At 36.0% G+C, this 14,962-nt stretch overlaps 2 protein-coding genes across 2 annotated transcripts; both read right to left on the reverse strand.

The window, feature by feature from the left end:
* Positions 1 to 279: 279 nt before the first annotated feature.
* On the reverse strand, positions 280 to 4,454 carry LOC100369494 (uncharacterized protein F21D5.5-like). The gene is made up of 5 exons (XM_085503585.1): positions 4,067 to 4,454; positions 3,530 to 3,711; positions 2,524 to 2,859; positions 2,086 to 2,320; positions 280 to 1,979 (listed from the first exon to the last, which is right to left on the reverse strand). Exons 1-5 carry the CDS (start codon positions 4,449 to 4,451, stop codon positions 1,735 to 1,737), a joined length of 1,383 nt encoding a protein of 460 aa, XP_085359711.1. The 5' UTR covers positions 4,452 to 4,454; the 3' UTR covers positions 280 to 1,734.
* A 4,549-nt stretch (positions 4,455 to 9,003) lies between these two features.
* LOC100369642 (uncharacterized protein F21D5.5-like) lies at positions 9,004 to 12,977 on the reverse strand. The gene is made up of 5 exons (XM_002740947.4): positions 12,647 to 12,977; positions 11,628 to 11,809; positions 10,519 to 10,857; positions 10,047 to 10,281; positions 9,004 to 9,305 (listed from the first exon to the last, which is right to left on the reverse strand). Exons 1-5 carry the CDS (start codon positions 12,915 to 12,917, stop codon positions 9,061 to 9,063), a joined length of 1,272 nt encoding a protein of 423 aa, XP_002740993.2. The 5' UTR covers positions 12,918 to 12,977; the 3' UTR covers positions 9,004 to 9,060.
* Positions 12,978 to 14,962: the final 1,985 nt, after the last annotated feature.

Genomic DNA, 14,962 nt, shown 5'->3' on the forward strand with positions numbered 1-14,962 from the left:
ACCGGATTTCATTCAAATTTGGTAGAACCTTAATGCATGTCGTTTTGTTGAACAGCTTGATTAAAACAAAGTAATTGGTGAATGGCCATTGCAGTCTTATCACTGACATGCTTGAACCAATTGCCTTTCACACTGTCAATACACAGAGCTTCAGAAAACATAATGCATCATGGGTCATATTTGCACATAAATACATACACATAACTTCGATTATGCATACATTATGACTTTCGACCAATTAACATTCTGTGTGATTGCATTCATTAACTTTGACACATATAAAGTATATGTTTATTTTATTATATAAATTAAATCTTACAATAAGCATGTAAAATTTATGCATTCAGATCTTCAATAATGCTTATTAAAATACAATATTAAAATTGTTATTTATTGCACAATATCTCAAAAATAAAATAATTGAAAATATGAAAAATATAAAAATCTAGTTAAATATACTCTGTTAGGAAATAGTAATGTGACTTGAATTGGATTTCCTTCCTTTGATTTCACCTGTCAGCGTGTACAAGAAACGTATTTACTTAATTTCCAGATATGTCAATCAACTGTAAAGTTAACTGATGACTGCAATAAAAAACTTGTTGCACTAAAAATGTTACACTAAATATAAACTTGTTATTAAAGGTTGGTGGTCCGTGTGCAGCGTCAAAATTCATGTAAACAAAGTATTTTACATGCACTCAATATGTTGCATGGGACCCATATCGAACACATTCCTTCAATGTTTAGCAGGTATGTGCACATGAATCGCAAGTGTTATGTAAAAACAGCTTTCGCTACTAAATTTCTTAATAACAATGTTGTATGTTAGATCCGACTTTTTTTTTTTCTGCTCTGAAAAATCATATATGGTCACCATTAAACAAGAATATTCAGAAACGAGGGTTCAGCCTCAGGGTATAACAAAATCTAAATACATGTAGATCAGAAATGGTGTAATATTTACTGAAAAAATCATTCAATACCACGGAGATCACAAACCCATGATTGTTTAAAAATAATGTATAATCCAACATATTTATAACAGTCAAAATGATTATGCAGTGACATCACAGTAATTGAAAGAACATTCTATCTTCATGGTAACCAATCCAATCATCTTGCTTGAATTTGAATAAGGATGATGTCAAATGAAACAGTTTTAATTATACATATAAATATACACTGTATACATGGATGTGTGCTTTCCAATGTAGTCTCACAGATCGGATGTGAAAACATTTAGTTTCCTGTCTATTGCATGTCACATGATTGCAATTTACACAAATTGGCTCCAGCATGAAGATTTTGTGTTCAAAAACTAATAATGGAAGTACCCGGTATACAAGAATATAGATATATAAAATATATATTGTAATATTCCAATATTATCACACAACAAACATGTTCCTGGCATCTTCATAAATATTTATAAATTTCATAGCATTCTGTTGGCTGGTGCAATAACATCAGAACATTTTCAAATGACATCAACACGTACTGCGCTAGTTGATTGGCAGGTTGCATTCAATCGCCATTTAAATTTATAAATATTCATAAAGATGAAGGGAATAGCTATGTTGTGCCATTCTTACTGGTAAACTCTGTTTAAATAATACAATTCAGCACAAAATATTTAACTCGCTGCATTTGGTGATACAACATAGTTTTTCTCAGCAAAATTTTTCAAAGTAACAAAAGTTGACTTTGGCGGTAAAATAAAAATACTTTTGTTCAGCAGGTCCATTGTTTAAATAAGCACTCGTCCTTTTTGTTTGCAAACTTCGGGACGAAATCAATCTTTTTGATTTCAGAGAATCCTTCTTCCAAGTCTGGTTCTTCAAAGTGTTTTTTGAATACATTGTAGCCTACATCCGGTACCCTCCGCACATCTCCGTTTGTCTGCGTCTGTCGGTAGAGATTCATGTGGTGCGCCAATGGCAGTGACGTTTGGAACCAGAAACAACGAATCGGAACTCCTTTAAAAAAGAAAACAGACTATGAACAAATTGCATGTTGCATGTTTGTGAGGTGTAATTTGTCAGGAAAAAAATAATAAGTAAAATAGAAAAAATAAAAACTCACCATGTTTTTTCGCTATGTTGATATACTCTTGTCTGACATGTTTAGCAGGGTTGGTATTATCAATAATAACACTTTTACCATTTTTCAAAGATTCGTCGCATGATTTCTTACATTTACTTTGTGTTCCCAATGTATCTCTATTGACGACTTGATATCCGTGCGGCACCAGGTAGTTTCTACTAAACGTACTCTTCCCAGATGCTGGGAAACCAACCATGACTATCATCTCTTGCTCCTGCAAAAGTTAAAAAAAAATGTAAAATAAGACCCAATTGTGGAACGGTACAAAAGTTAAGAATGGCAGTGAATGGGTCAATAGGAAAAAAATATCTTCAGCCCTGTACTATTTTTAATAAAATTGATTATTTATCAAATTTGATGCTCTCAGAATTAAAAAATATGCAGCTTGGGTCAATGAGCAATGATGCAACAACTTACCAAGGAATGATACTTTTCTGGTGCTTTTCCTTCGGCCATTTTCAATTCCACTACAGGGTCAGTTGACCTCCACTGAAACGGCACTGCCGCTTCACCCAGAAAATACTCCTCTGGTGTGTAGAACGTCAATCCACAGTTTGCTGCAAACATCCTATCGCTGCAGGAGAAATCTCTCGTCTTACCCGGTGCCCAGTCTTTATCTCGACCAGCAGCGTCACCAACATAATACGATTTCTTTCGATCTACTGCAATTCCATCATTGCAATTTTTCTCCATGTGGTCAAAAACCAACACACTTGGTTTGCGGAACTGGTTCTGTCCAGTGCACATAAACACCTGTGGAGGAGGGAGGACAAATCACATTATAAATTACTTTGAAAATTGAATAAATAAACTTCACAGAATTTCATAGCAGTGAATTTTGCATCAACGAGAAATTATGTTCTTGCAAATGTGACCAAAAAAGTAATATAATGGGCAGTATCAAAATACAACTCACTGTTTTGTCAACAAAGTAGCACCACTTATGGTAGTTTGCCATTACAAACTATTACTAGAAGAAGTATTATAAGCCGCATCCCTAATAGAAGTCGCACCCATTCTTTTTGAACAATTGAGAACCAAAAATTCACCATTTCTCATATGTGTAGATGCTCTAATAGAAGCCGCATCATTTCTGTTGCATTCCACCATTTTAATAGAAGTCAAAGCTCATAATACAGATTTTACAGTACATTTCATCTATCAATATTGCTTTTTTTGTTTGCAAACAGTGAGCAATATTGCAATACTGCTGGTTGGGTAAAATTGCTTTTTCGTTCACAGTACATGTAATTCATCCAATTTGCAAAAAACTTCAAGAGATAAAAATGCATTTTTTTTTCTACCGTTCAACTTAAACTTAAAGCAAATTTGTAAAATACTAACAATTTTACAAAATATCTAATTCAACATATATATTGTCAACTGTAGTAAAATCCTATAGCATAGCAAACAATGTTCCTACCTGTACAGGGAATCCAAGTGCCACTATTATATCTTCACATTTTGTACATATTTCTTTCGGTCGCACATGGTTCTTCTCAATTCCAGCTTGATTTGTAAAAAACACAATCTTATAACCATCATTATGGGCTTCTTTGAGTTTATCTGGAACTTCATCTTCCCAAAATTGCCAATCGTTTGATCCTGGACATAAACAATTGTATATTTATTGTTGGGGAACAAAATTCAGGTCATTTCAGGTCATGTAAAGAAGCATGGGTTACCTAGTTGATTAAAATAACATAACTGATGGGGGACCAAAAAGCCACTATATTTAAGGGTCTTATCTCTACAATATTATTTTTATCCAATCTACAAACATTTTTTTTCTGCAACACCTTGCATACAATTTTTTTTTTCTCTCAGTGTCTGCTTGCAATTTTTTTCAACAAATTTTCTGGCCTTCCTTCATAATATAAATGGTCGACTTCTTACGTAAACACTGGTATTTTGTATACTGTACTCGCCAGAATGACAGTAAAATATACTAGGTTTTTACCTATAGCAAATCTGCGACCACTATGTGTTTTGATCACAGTGCTGTCGATATCGAAAGCGGCAATTTTCTTCGATCCAGGAATACCGGAGCCGGTGAGCTGTATCACCGGCGACAGTGCACCGGCGTCTGCTTTAAAATTCACAAGTCTTTCGATCTTTTTCGATCCAGGCTCTGACCACGTCCAGTTTGCATCGAACCAAAGAGGACTTTGTTCCTTTATTTTCTTAGCCTCGGCGGCAGCGGACACTCTACCAGACTTTCGTTTTGACATATTTTCGGGAATACAGCTGCAGATACTTTTACTTCGAACAGTAACGAGTAGCTTAACTGGGATACTACGCAAGCCGCGCTGTATTTTATAGATTATGTTTACATGAGTGCGCATGCTCAGATTCGTTACGTATGTAAATCCGACAAACGCGTTACAACAAGTCACGTTGGTGTGTTCTATTTTTGGACCGCACTATTGTGACGTCACTGGTACGTGCTTGAACACGCTTCTAGTGTTGAGACAGCACATACACCTCTCACTGTGTTACTATTAGTTTACAGTGCAATACTCATCACTGTTTCTAACACCATAGTGGACTGAATCTATCTAAATTGCCAAGTGGTTTCATGAATGCGTGATTTTGTTTATATACAATATTCATAAATGTTTATAAATTTCAAATAGCGATTGAAAACACTTGACCAATCACAAGCCTTTGCGGATGAATAAGTTAAACGTAGTGTTGATATTGCTAAACGAGGAGGAAAATCTTCAAAAATGTTCTGGAGTGATATAAGAAGACTAAATAATAATATCAAACAAACATGTATCTATGATGTTTTAAGCAATGGTAATCATATAACAACAAACTAAAATATAGTCAAAATAACTTTAAACACTATTGAAATACAGCCTGGACAATAAATAAAGATCTAGGGAAAAAAAAGAAACAAATTTCCATAATCAAATTATAGAGGAACTGAGCCTAATTAGAAATGGTAAAATCAAACATAAAGACAACATTAATTTTCCAGTAATTAATTCTATTGATATAACCGAGGATGATGTTCACAATGCAATAAAATCTTGTAAAACGGATAAAGCATGTGACCCTGACAACATAATTAATGAATTCATTAAAAATGGTGGGGAATCAACCGTACAATCCTTAACGGTTCTATTTCAATCATGTCTGAGCGATAGTAAAATACCAGATAAATGGAAAAACGGAGTTGTAAAACCAATTCATAAAAAAGGAGACATGAAAGACTTAAATAACTATAGAGGTATAACCTTAAACTCTTTTGTGTCAAAAGTATATGCTAAAATAGTAGAAACAAAACTAAAGAAATTTGTTGAAGAAACTGATTTACTAGGCGAAATTCAAGGTGGTTTTAGGAAAGATAGACGATACGAGGATAATGTGTTCATTGCTTCCATGCGGAAAACAAATAATAAATCAACTTATGTTGCCTTCCTTGATTTTTCTAAGGCCTTCGATAGAGTCTGGAAAGATGGGTTGCGATCGAGTTTGTTTATGGAATACAGGAATCAGAGGGAAGCTATGGAATATAATTGCTGACATGTATGACAATGTTCTAAACAAAATCAATTTTAATGATATTGAAACAGATTATTTCAAAACTAATCAAGGGGTTAAACAAGGGTGTGTACTAAGTCCTTTACTATTCTCAATTTACATAAATGAATTCGCCGAAATGTTATACAAATCTAAACTGGGGGTAATGATTGGAACACAATTAATACCTGGTCTATTCTGGGCAGATGACATAGTCCTCGTAACAAATAACGTAGTTGAACTTCAAAATATGTTAGATATTGCATCAACATTTGCAGGGCAATGGAAATTAAGCTTTAATCAATCTAAATCCCAGATAATGTATTTTGGAAAGAAGTTACATAAAAAAGAAACAATTTGGAAATTAGGAAATTTGACACTTGAAGAAACTAAAACATACAAATACTTAGGCATCATTATTTCAAAATCATTGAAGGATCATTCACATTTTATGGAAACTTATAAAAAAGCAACGAAAATATTAGCATACAGTAAATCAATCATAAACCAACATAACAGTTACACTACATATGAATATGGTGATGTCCTGTGGCAAAATATAATCATGCCATCAATTAACTATGGAGCTAGTGTATGGCTGTCAGAAAGTACAGTGAATAACAACTTAAAAGCATCCAGTAACAATTTGGCAAGTTTCTCTTTAAAGTTAATAGGAATGTAGCATACCCAGCAATATTGGGAGATTTAGGATGACAAGACATCAACTTTATTCACGATAAATCGCGAATACAGTATTTGGACAGATTACAAAAGATGAATAATACCAGGTGGGCCAAAATAGTTTTCTCTAAACTACATTAATCATATCACAACAAGGCTAAACTTGCTTGGAACTGGCCAAAATATATCAACAATATCCTAATTCAAAATGGTATGGATCATAAAAAGACCACATAATATTAGTTTCTATAAAATTAGTGAAGAAAATGAAATAAAGCGTTTTGTTGAAACTATTCAAGACATGAAATCCCTAAAGCACTATATGGTTGGATTAAACACAAATGAAAGGAAAATTATATAAAGGATCCTCTTGATCATCATGGCATCTGACGGGGTATGTAAGATTTGTAATGATGGAAAGGAGGATGTTTATCACTTTTTATTTCTTTGCAAATCAACTAACCACTTGAGAAGTAAATTCTATTCAGCACTGACCAATACAATAGTGGAAAGTGGTGGAGAACCAACTATTGTACATAGATTTTTCTCAGGAGGAATTAATTTCAAATTTAATTTTCTCTTCAGTAATGCTTTATGGGCAATCAATAAGGATTTGGGAAATAATACATCAAACGAAATCCGAAACTTTCTCACCCACCTATGGAAATTCAGAAACGAGGAACTGAGTGATTTACACGTATGAATTAATGCTTCTTATATATTGTTTTTCTTCTCTTTTCTTGTTGTTGTTGACTTGTATGTTACTTTTTACCCTGTTTTAAAGGCTAATAAAATGTTATTATTAACACCCATAAGGCTCTACTGCGCTTAGTTAACCTTTGACCTCTCCTTTGACACAAGCACGCTTTCGCAATTTCGCAATGTTCTGAGCAAAACGATAATGGTACTACTTGTACTTGCATTCTTCAAATTTATTTCAGCGAACGAAATCACTGTAATTACGAGCGTTTTTAAAGAAATATTTGATGGGATATATCTTTTGCGTTCATTGCAGTAGCTCTGGAGAAACTATCTTCCTTGGATTTAGTTAGTTGTAATGTTTGTGAACTTTGTGAACCATGTATTTATCTATTATTGACGTATATCAAATTAGAATCAATATCAGCAGTATTCAGTGACAATTTATTCAAAGCATAAAAAGGATCTTCAGCAAAAAGCTTGAAGTTAAATAATGTGGATGAAGCTGGAATATAATTTATATAAATAAATAATAAAGTGCCCAATACCATAGTTTATAGGGAGGGTAGATAAGATCAAGTCGGTTGTCATGATGAACTCTTTACCATTGGATAGGTGGAACCATTCTCAGAAAGTGATTCAACGGATGCCATAGTGTTGCAATTTTTGAAAAAAGTATGCTGTGGTTAATAGTATCAAATGCCTTTGAGAAGTCTAGAAATAATCCCAGAACAATATATTTATCAATATCATTCAGCAATTCATAAGTTAGGTCAATGAGGGCAAGTTTTTACAGTTCTTCTTACGAAATTCATTTTGGTTTCGATTGATGAATTGATATTTACCAATGAATGATCGTAATTGCTTATTAATATTTTTTTCTAGAATTTTGCTAATAATTGGTAAAATAGAAATTGGTTTATAGTTTCCAGAGATGTATGGAGAACATTTTTTTGTAAATGGGGATCATTTTGGCAATTTTTAGTTGATCGGGAAAAACACCAGAGAATAGGGATAAATAAATAAACGCTGCTCGGACTGATAAATATGATATATAGAAGATAATATTTGGTAATCGTAGTCCTAAATAACTATTAAAAATAGCTAGACGTTTCGAGCAATGGCTCTTTATCGATAGCATAGAACACTTCATAACACTTTCTTCTATGCTATCGATAAAGAGCCATTGCTCGAAACGTCTAGCTATTTTTAATAGTTATTTAGGACTACGATTATCAAATATTATCTTCTAGAGAATAGGGATAAGTTTGCAATATAACATAAAGGTTTTTTTTTATATAAGGTGTGGCAACTTCGGATATCAGCATTGACTTTCATAACTTTATTAATCAAAAAATTGTTTCACTGATCAATATATAATAAACATATATTGATCAGTGAAACAATTGAAACATTTGTAGCCTGGAAAGAGTTTGCAGTGGATACAGAAAATTCTATGAATTACAATTTAAAGCGAACGAAACAATCAGTGCAGGCATTCTGACAACAACAGCAGTTCTAGTTTTGATACATGGTATATCTGCTGGTATTCATAGTGTTCCAGTTATTCTAACAATAATAAACAAAAACTTAAAACATTCTGAAAAAGCAGAGAAACTTAAACTACAGAAAGAAGTATATTTACCAAGTTACTTGACAACAAATTAAATGTCAAATGGTGGTTTCTATGTGACTATCACTAGTAGCTATAGGGGATCTCGAGATTCATATACTCGTTGTTACATTAATGCCGACGATGTTTCTAATGATTATAGCTACGCCTTCGCGCGCTATGTTTGTTTTGAAAGCCAATCAAGAAAAATAAATTACGCATGCGTATTGCATGTATTTAATCGATGAAGCTGAAAAGCGAAATATATCGACGATAATTGAAGTTCTTAACTCTTTATCCGGATCTTGACATTGTGTGTAAAAGGGACGTAACTTTTGTGAAGATTTTTAATATATTGGAATGAATCGATGATATGGTTTCACACCACACATTCTATCCGTTTTATTGTCACTACTATTCATGCACAAATTTCAACATGTCCATTGCTTGAAAACACTCTCATCATTCTTACTGGCAAATTTTGGGATGAATTCAATCTTTTTTATTTCCGAAAATCCCTCGGCTAGTTCTGGTTCACTGAAGTTCATTTTGAACACGTTAAAGGCGACATCCGGGACACGACGCGTCTTACCCCGCGTCTGCGTCTGTCGGTAGAGATTCATGTGATGCGCCAACTCTAGTGAAGTTTGGAACCAGAAACAACGAGCGGGAACCCCTATAGAAATAATACGAAAGAATGACAGTTAGACAAAGATAGAGAGGCGTGCCCCACTAAAACCGTCGCGACTTTGTTTACACAATGCAGTGCGACAATGACGTCATTATAAATGTGTTGCCCTAAAATCCGTCCCTGATACATATTAAGAAATTTCATCTGAACAGCTATAATATTAAAGCGGCGGGAGTCGTCGCCTACGCATGCGTCAGGTGGCCATAGCGTGTCATCGTTTACAAATAAGCGTCTACCCATGAGCCTTTGCGTTCTTAACGTGTGTTGTTATCGTCTCTTGGGGCTCAATTCACGTGCGTGCGCAGGTGACAACCCTCCCGCTTTAAAATTGACATTTCAATGCGCATTTAATTTGTGAATACCTCATTCTGACGTCACTGGCGCGCAAAAAAATATATAAAAAAAATGAGTCAGGCGACATTTCCGGACATTGAAGTCACTGCTGTCTCCCCTGATGTTTTATCCCTTATTGCTAATTACATTGCATGCGTGCAAACCAGTCTCCCGTACCTATACAAATACCACGTGATTGGAAGGCAGGGCTAGACTGTACTCTAATTTATACAGTCGACTGAGAGGATCGAACCCAGCACCCCCCGTGATGCGAGATAAACAAGCTAACCACTGTACCATTGCCAAATTTAAGAACATATCATTATGAACAAAATTCCCCCAGTCATTGTATAAGTACTATAACTCTTTATGATAATAATTGCAAGAACTCACCATAAGCTTTGGCCAGATCCATATAGTCTTTTCGTATATATTTATGTGGGTTGGTATTATCAATAACGACACTTTTACCAGCTTCCAGGACCTGATTTGTTAATTTCTTACATTTACTTTGGGTCCCTAGAGTATCCATGTTGACGATTTCATAGCCATGCGGCACCAGGTAGTTTCTACTAAACGTGCTCTTCCCGGATGCCGGGTAACCAACCATGACTATCATCTCTTGCTTCTGTTTGTAGGAAATGACAGAAGATAGAATGTTAAGAGAGAATCGTTCCTGACATATGCCGTAACTTTTTAAATATATGTATGCGTATAATACTGTATGATAGACCATTTTCCGTTCACTGCCGTGCGAGATCCCGCGCTATGCGTGAAATCGAACGTAAAACAGGACTAACAAAGGTCATAGCGTCGTAGTGGCGACTCCACTTACCCACCGTCCCAATGAAGGACGGTGACTTACCTTCGTATGATACGTCTCTGGTACTCGACTAGCGGCGTTTTTCAGTTCTTTTGTAGGGTTCAGAGTTCTCCATTGAAACTTTCGTAAACGCTCCCCACCTTGGAAGTACTCCTCTGGGGTATAGAACTTCAATCCGCAATTTGCTGCAAACATCCTATCGCTGCAGGAGAAATCTCTCGCCTTACCCGGTGCCCAGTTCTTAGCCCGACCAGCTGCGTCACCTACGTAGTACGACTTCTTACGATTTACAGGAATACCGTCATTGCATTGGGTTTCCATGTGATCGAATACCATAGCACATGGTTTCCTGAATTCGTTTTGTCCCGTACACATAAAAACCTAAAAAGATACATCACGGAAGACAACATCTGAGATTATACTTTTAAGACTTAATCAGACTAGTATGCGACATATCAGATGGTATATGCCTTACTATTTCAATTTTGTTTTACGAATTTTAGTTTCTACTAATTATTAACGCCTTTGACGATGCACATGGGTTCATCAAAAGTTCGCCTTTGTTCCGGCAATTCGGCCCTGGGAATTGTTACATTACTGCCGGACTAGAAATTCGGAACAAGTGCAAATCCAGTCGGAACCTGAATATTCAAAATATTAAATACTACACAAAATAATTTAAAGCATCACAGACTAGACTATAACGTTTATAAAAACACTTATAACCCCCATACAATTAATATAAGGCGGACAACTGGGAAATGGGACCCCTCGAGTTAGTATGCCAGTGCTTGCACAAGCGCCCTCGCCGCTCGTGAAATTGGCGACTATTGTTTTGTTTTTCTATTTATGAATGGTATACAGTTTTTGCCGGTTAGGGCAGGTGGGCGTTTCCGGACTGAGCTATCGTCACGATTTTTGTTACTGAGTGAGTAAGCAATTTTTTTCATGTGAGAGTTTTAGTAATTTGATTACATCTTGATTACATGATTAGTAATCTTCTTACATAATTTATGCAGATTAAGTTATTTGCTACATTTGTTTTTTGTTCCGATTACTGTCTAGACACTCACAGCAGACATGTTGGTAGATTCATTATTTCAAAGGTTTGTCACGTTGAAGTATCGTATATAAAGTGAAATCATTCCTACCTGTACTGGGATTCCAAGCTTCCCTATTATGTCGTCACATTTTGTACAAATCTCCTTCGGGGCTACATGTTTCTTCTCAATTCCAGCTTGATTTGTGAAAAACACAATCTTATAACCGCTATTGTAAGCGTCTCTCAGTTTACTCGGGACTTTGTCGTCCCACCACTGCCAGTCTTTCGGCCCTGAAACGAAAACAGTAAAATAAACACATTCGCGATGAATTTTAGACGGCACTTCGGGGGTAGTCGGTATGCAAACAGGAAAATGGGTGTCTGGCCTGGGGTATAAATTATGTCTTTGATATTTTTGTTCTTAATATCTCTAAAAATTAAACGAGAGATGTGTTCAGTTGTAAATTTAAAGTACAATTTGAAAGCATGTCATGTTTAGTACCCCTTCCCCGGGGCACTCAGCTGGGTATATGTAGGATAGTATATGACTACTCATCAAAATCAGAAACAACTTCTTTCCACTAATGTTAAAATAAAAATTTACTTCTTTTTTTGATGAAATGCGGATTTTAAAAACACCATTATTTTAGTGAACAACGGGATGATACGCTTCTCGTTCTGTTAGAACGTCTGTGTGCATTTGATGTGTTCTGGGGGAACTTCCAAAAAAAGAAAAACAAAAAACAAGGTCTTGTTGGTTTGTATCCCTGCTTGTCCTACGAGTAGCTGCCAGTCTTTAAAAAAAGTACCCCCTTTTCCGTTTTTCGCGAACTTAGAAAAGTATACCCTTTCTCCGCGAAATTCAGAGCGCACATGCGTGTCCCTTAACCGGCCAAGTGGCCCAGGCCCCAGGTGAGTAATTAATGATTGCCTTTGGATATATACATGAAAGTAGGTAATGTAAGGTCAATGATCTCAGATAGCGAAAGTGCTGACCTAAACATGAAAATAACCTGATCGTACAATATCGTATAAAACAAAACAAACTTGTCCACGGATGTATTCTTTAGTTTTACATTAGCAAATCAATGTACTAACGAATTACGAGTGTATAAAATGTTTTCGTACCTTTTGCAAATTTCGCGCCGCTACGCGTTTTTATCACCGTGCCGTCAATATCAAACGCAGCGATGTTTTTGCGCCCAGGTATGCCGGATCCAGTCAGTTGTATTAACGGAGATAAGGCACCGGTGACCGCTTTGAAATCTACCGGCTTCGACTCAGTCTTTTTCGTGGCAGGATCTACCCACATCCAGGTCGCTTTGCACAGAGTTTTCTTTTTCTTAACACTATTCTCCTCGGGAGCGGACCCTGTACTTGGGTTCTTTCGTTTTGGCATGTTGCCGACAACTCGATATACTTCACCGGCACTTTACCTCTTGTTATTTGGCGTGTGTGCAGTTGACAATATGTTTTTATATTCACTCATACTTTACAACAGCGCATGCGCAGATTGATTCATATGTATATTTATATTTGTGTGTGTTCAGACATGCCGATTTGTGGCTGTTGAAATCTTGCTGACATTGCAAAAAGTTTTGCGTTGGTCGGCTATTATTCTGTTTTTTCGACGCATTAGTTAATGATTTGGCAATGATCCAAGATTGCTGACGCGGCGCATTTGAACAGTCGCGGTCAAGTCGACCTTGACACACGTTATTCCAGGGATTGTCATGAAATAACTTGAACAGATGAAGTATTTGTACTTTTTAATAATGAAAATAATCTTTATTGAATCGTTTCCTTATTGAAAAACATTTACACACGCTTGAGTATAAAAAACACCAGTAAAATGATATAAAATTAGCAATGTATCCCCACAGTAGAGGGACTGTGGTATCCCGGAAATGGAAATTCGCAACAGTCAGTGAAAGAGCAATGGCATTCATAGAAGTTAGGATAATCAGTCAGCAGAATTTCAGCACAAAAGTCCATTGACGACCAAACAAGTATATGCTCACATGTAGGAAGAATGTTGCCATCCCACGACTCTAATTATGTATATACTTGCCCGGTCATATTTTATGTGAATCATATGTACGCGAGCCAATAAACAGTTTATTTTATTTCTAAATTACAAATTGAAATTGGCCATTTGTAGATACGCTGCCACAAAATGATAGTTACCCATGTCCATTGTGAAACAGTCTATCAAATTCCAATATGTGGAATAAAATACACTTTAATATTAAAGTTTGAAAAATTCATAAACCAGTATGCTCTAACACATTTATATAAATATATTACAAATAGATTGAAATAAAATAACTAAATACGAAGACTTAACTACCCCCCCTCCAAATAAGCACCAGGTCTGTACTGTATCCCATGGTAACATATTTGGTCGAAATCTATTGAGTAGCCGTCTGATCTGGAAATAGCTAACATAACTCTACAGTAGCGCACCAAATAGCACACGTCTGCACAGCACTCCAAGCTACAAGGACGGGGGATACTCACCTGGATTTGAGGTGGAAGTGCTCATTTGCACACCGTGGCCTAATAAAACATGAATTGTTGGGAGTTGATATATGACTGTATGAGAATGGCAGTATAACTCGTTTGGAAGGTCACGTGATGCGGTAGTGATTTGCTTTACTATAAGTCATGAAAAACTGCGATCGTACAGAGAAAACACATACAAACACAAAACTGTTTCCTAACTTGAAAGTATCCAGAAACTTTGACGCAGAGGGCGCAACACGAAAGTTAAAGGGCGGTGGTCGTCACTCAGCCCGTGTTCGAATTTCATGTAAATAAACTATGTATTTTACACGCGTTGTACACGTCGCCATGAGTCCCTTATCGAACAGAACGCGACGCGACGACACCATCCTTTCAGAATACGTATTTATGGAGTAGCGCTTAATTCAGACAATGAAATTAACGTATGTTATGTATTTGTTTGCTTGCTATATTTCCACCAATAATTCTCCTAATACTTCTTAAAGCGGGAGGGTCGTCACCAGTGCATGCGCGGGAATTAAGTCCCAAGCGAAAATAACAACACACGCTAAAAACACAAAGGCTCATGGGTAGACGCTTGTTTGTAAACAATGACGCATGCGCAGGTGTCGACTCCCTTGCTTTAATATTCCCTTAAGACTTTTGTCAAACATTGGTATTATCGCCCCTCGATGATGATGTGTATTAGGAATGGTCATTTTTTATACACATTGTCCCGATGCTTGATAAAAGTTGTATTTATGTTACAAGCGACTGTGGTCGATGCGAGTTTCCGTTTCCCATGCTTACATTGTATCTATCGGCGTATTTGTGATCTGGACGAACTTTTCATAACAGACCTGCTGCGAAATTGAAAATTTGGAAATTCTTGGCAGCAAAATTCCAAATTTCATTTGAGGGTTGAACACTCTGCGTCCA

This window comes from Saccoglossus kowalevskii, chromosome 9 (assembly GCF_978046115.1).
Source record: "Saccoglossus kowalevskii chromosome 9, keSacKowa6.1, whole genome shotgun sequence".
Classification (NCBI taxonomy): domain Eukaryota; kingdom Metazoa; phylum Hemichordata; class Enteropneusta; family Harrimaniidae; genus Saccoglossus; species Saccoglossus kowalevskii.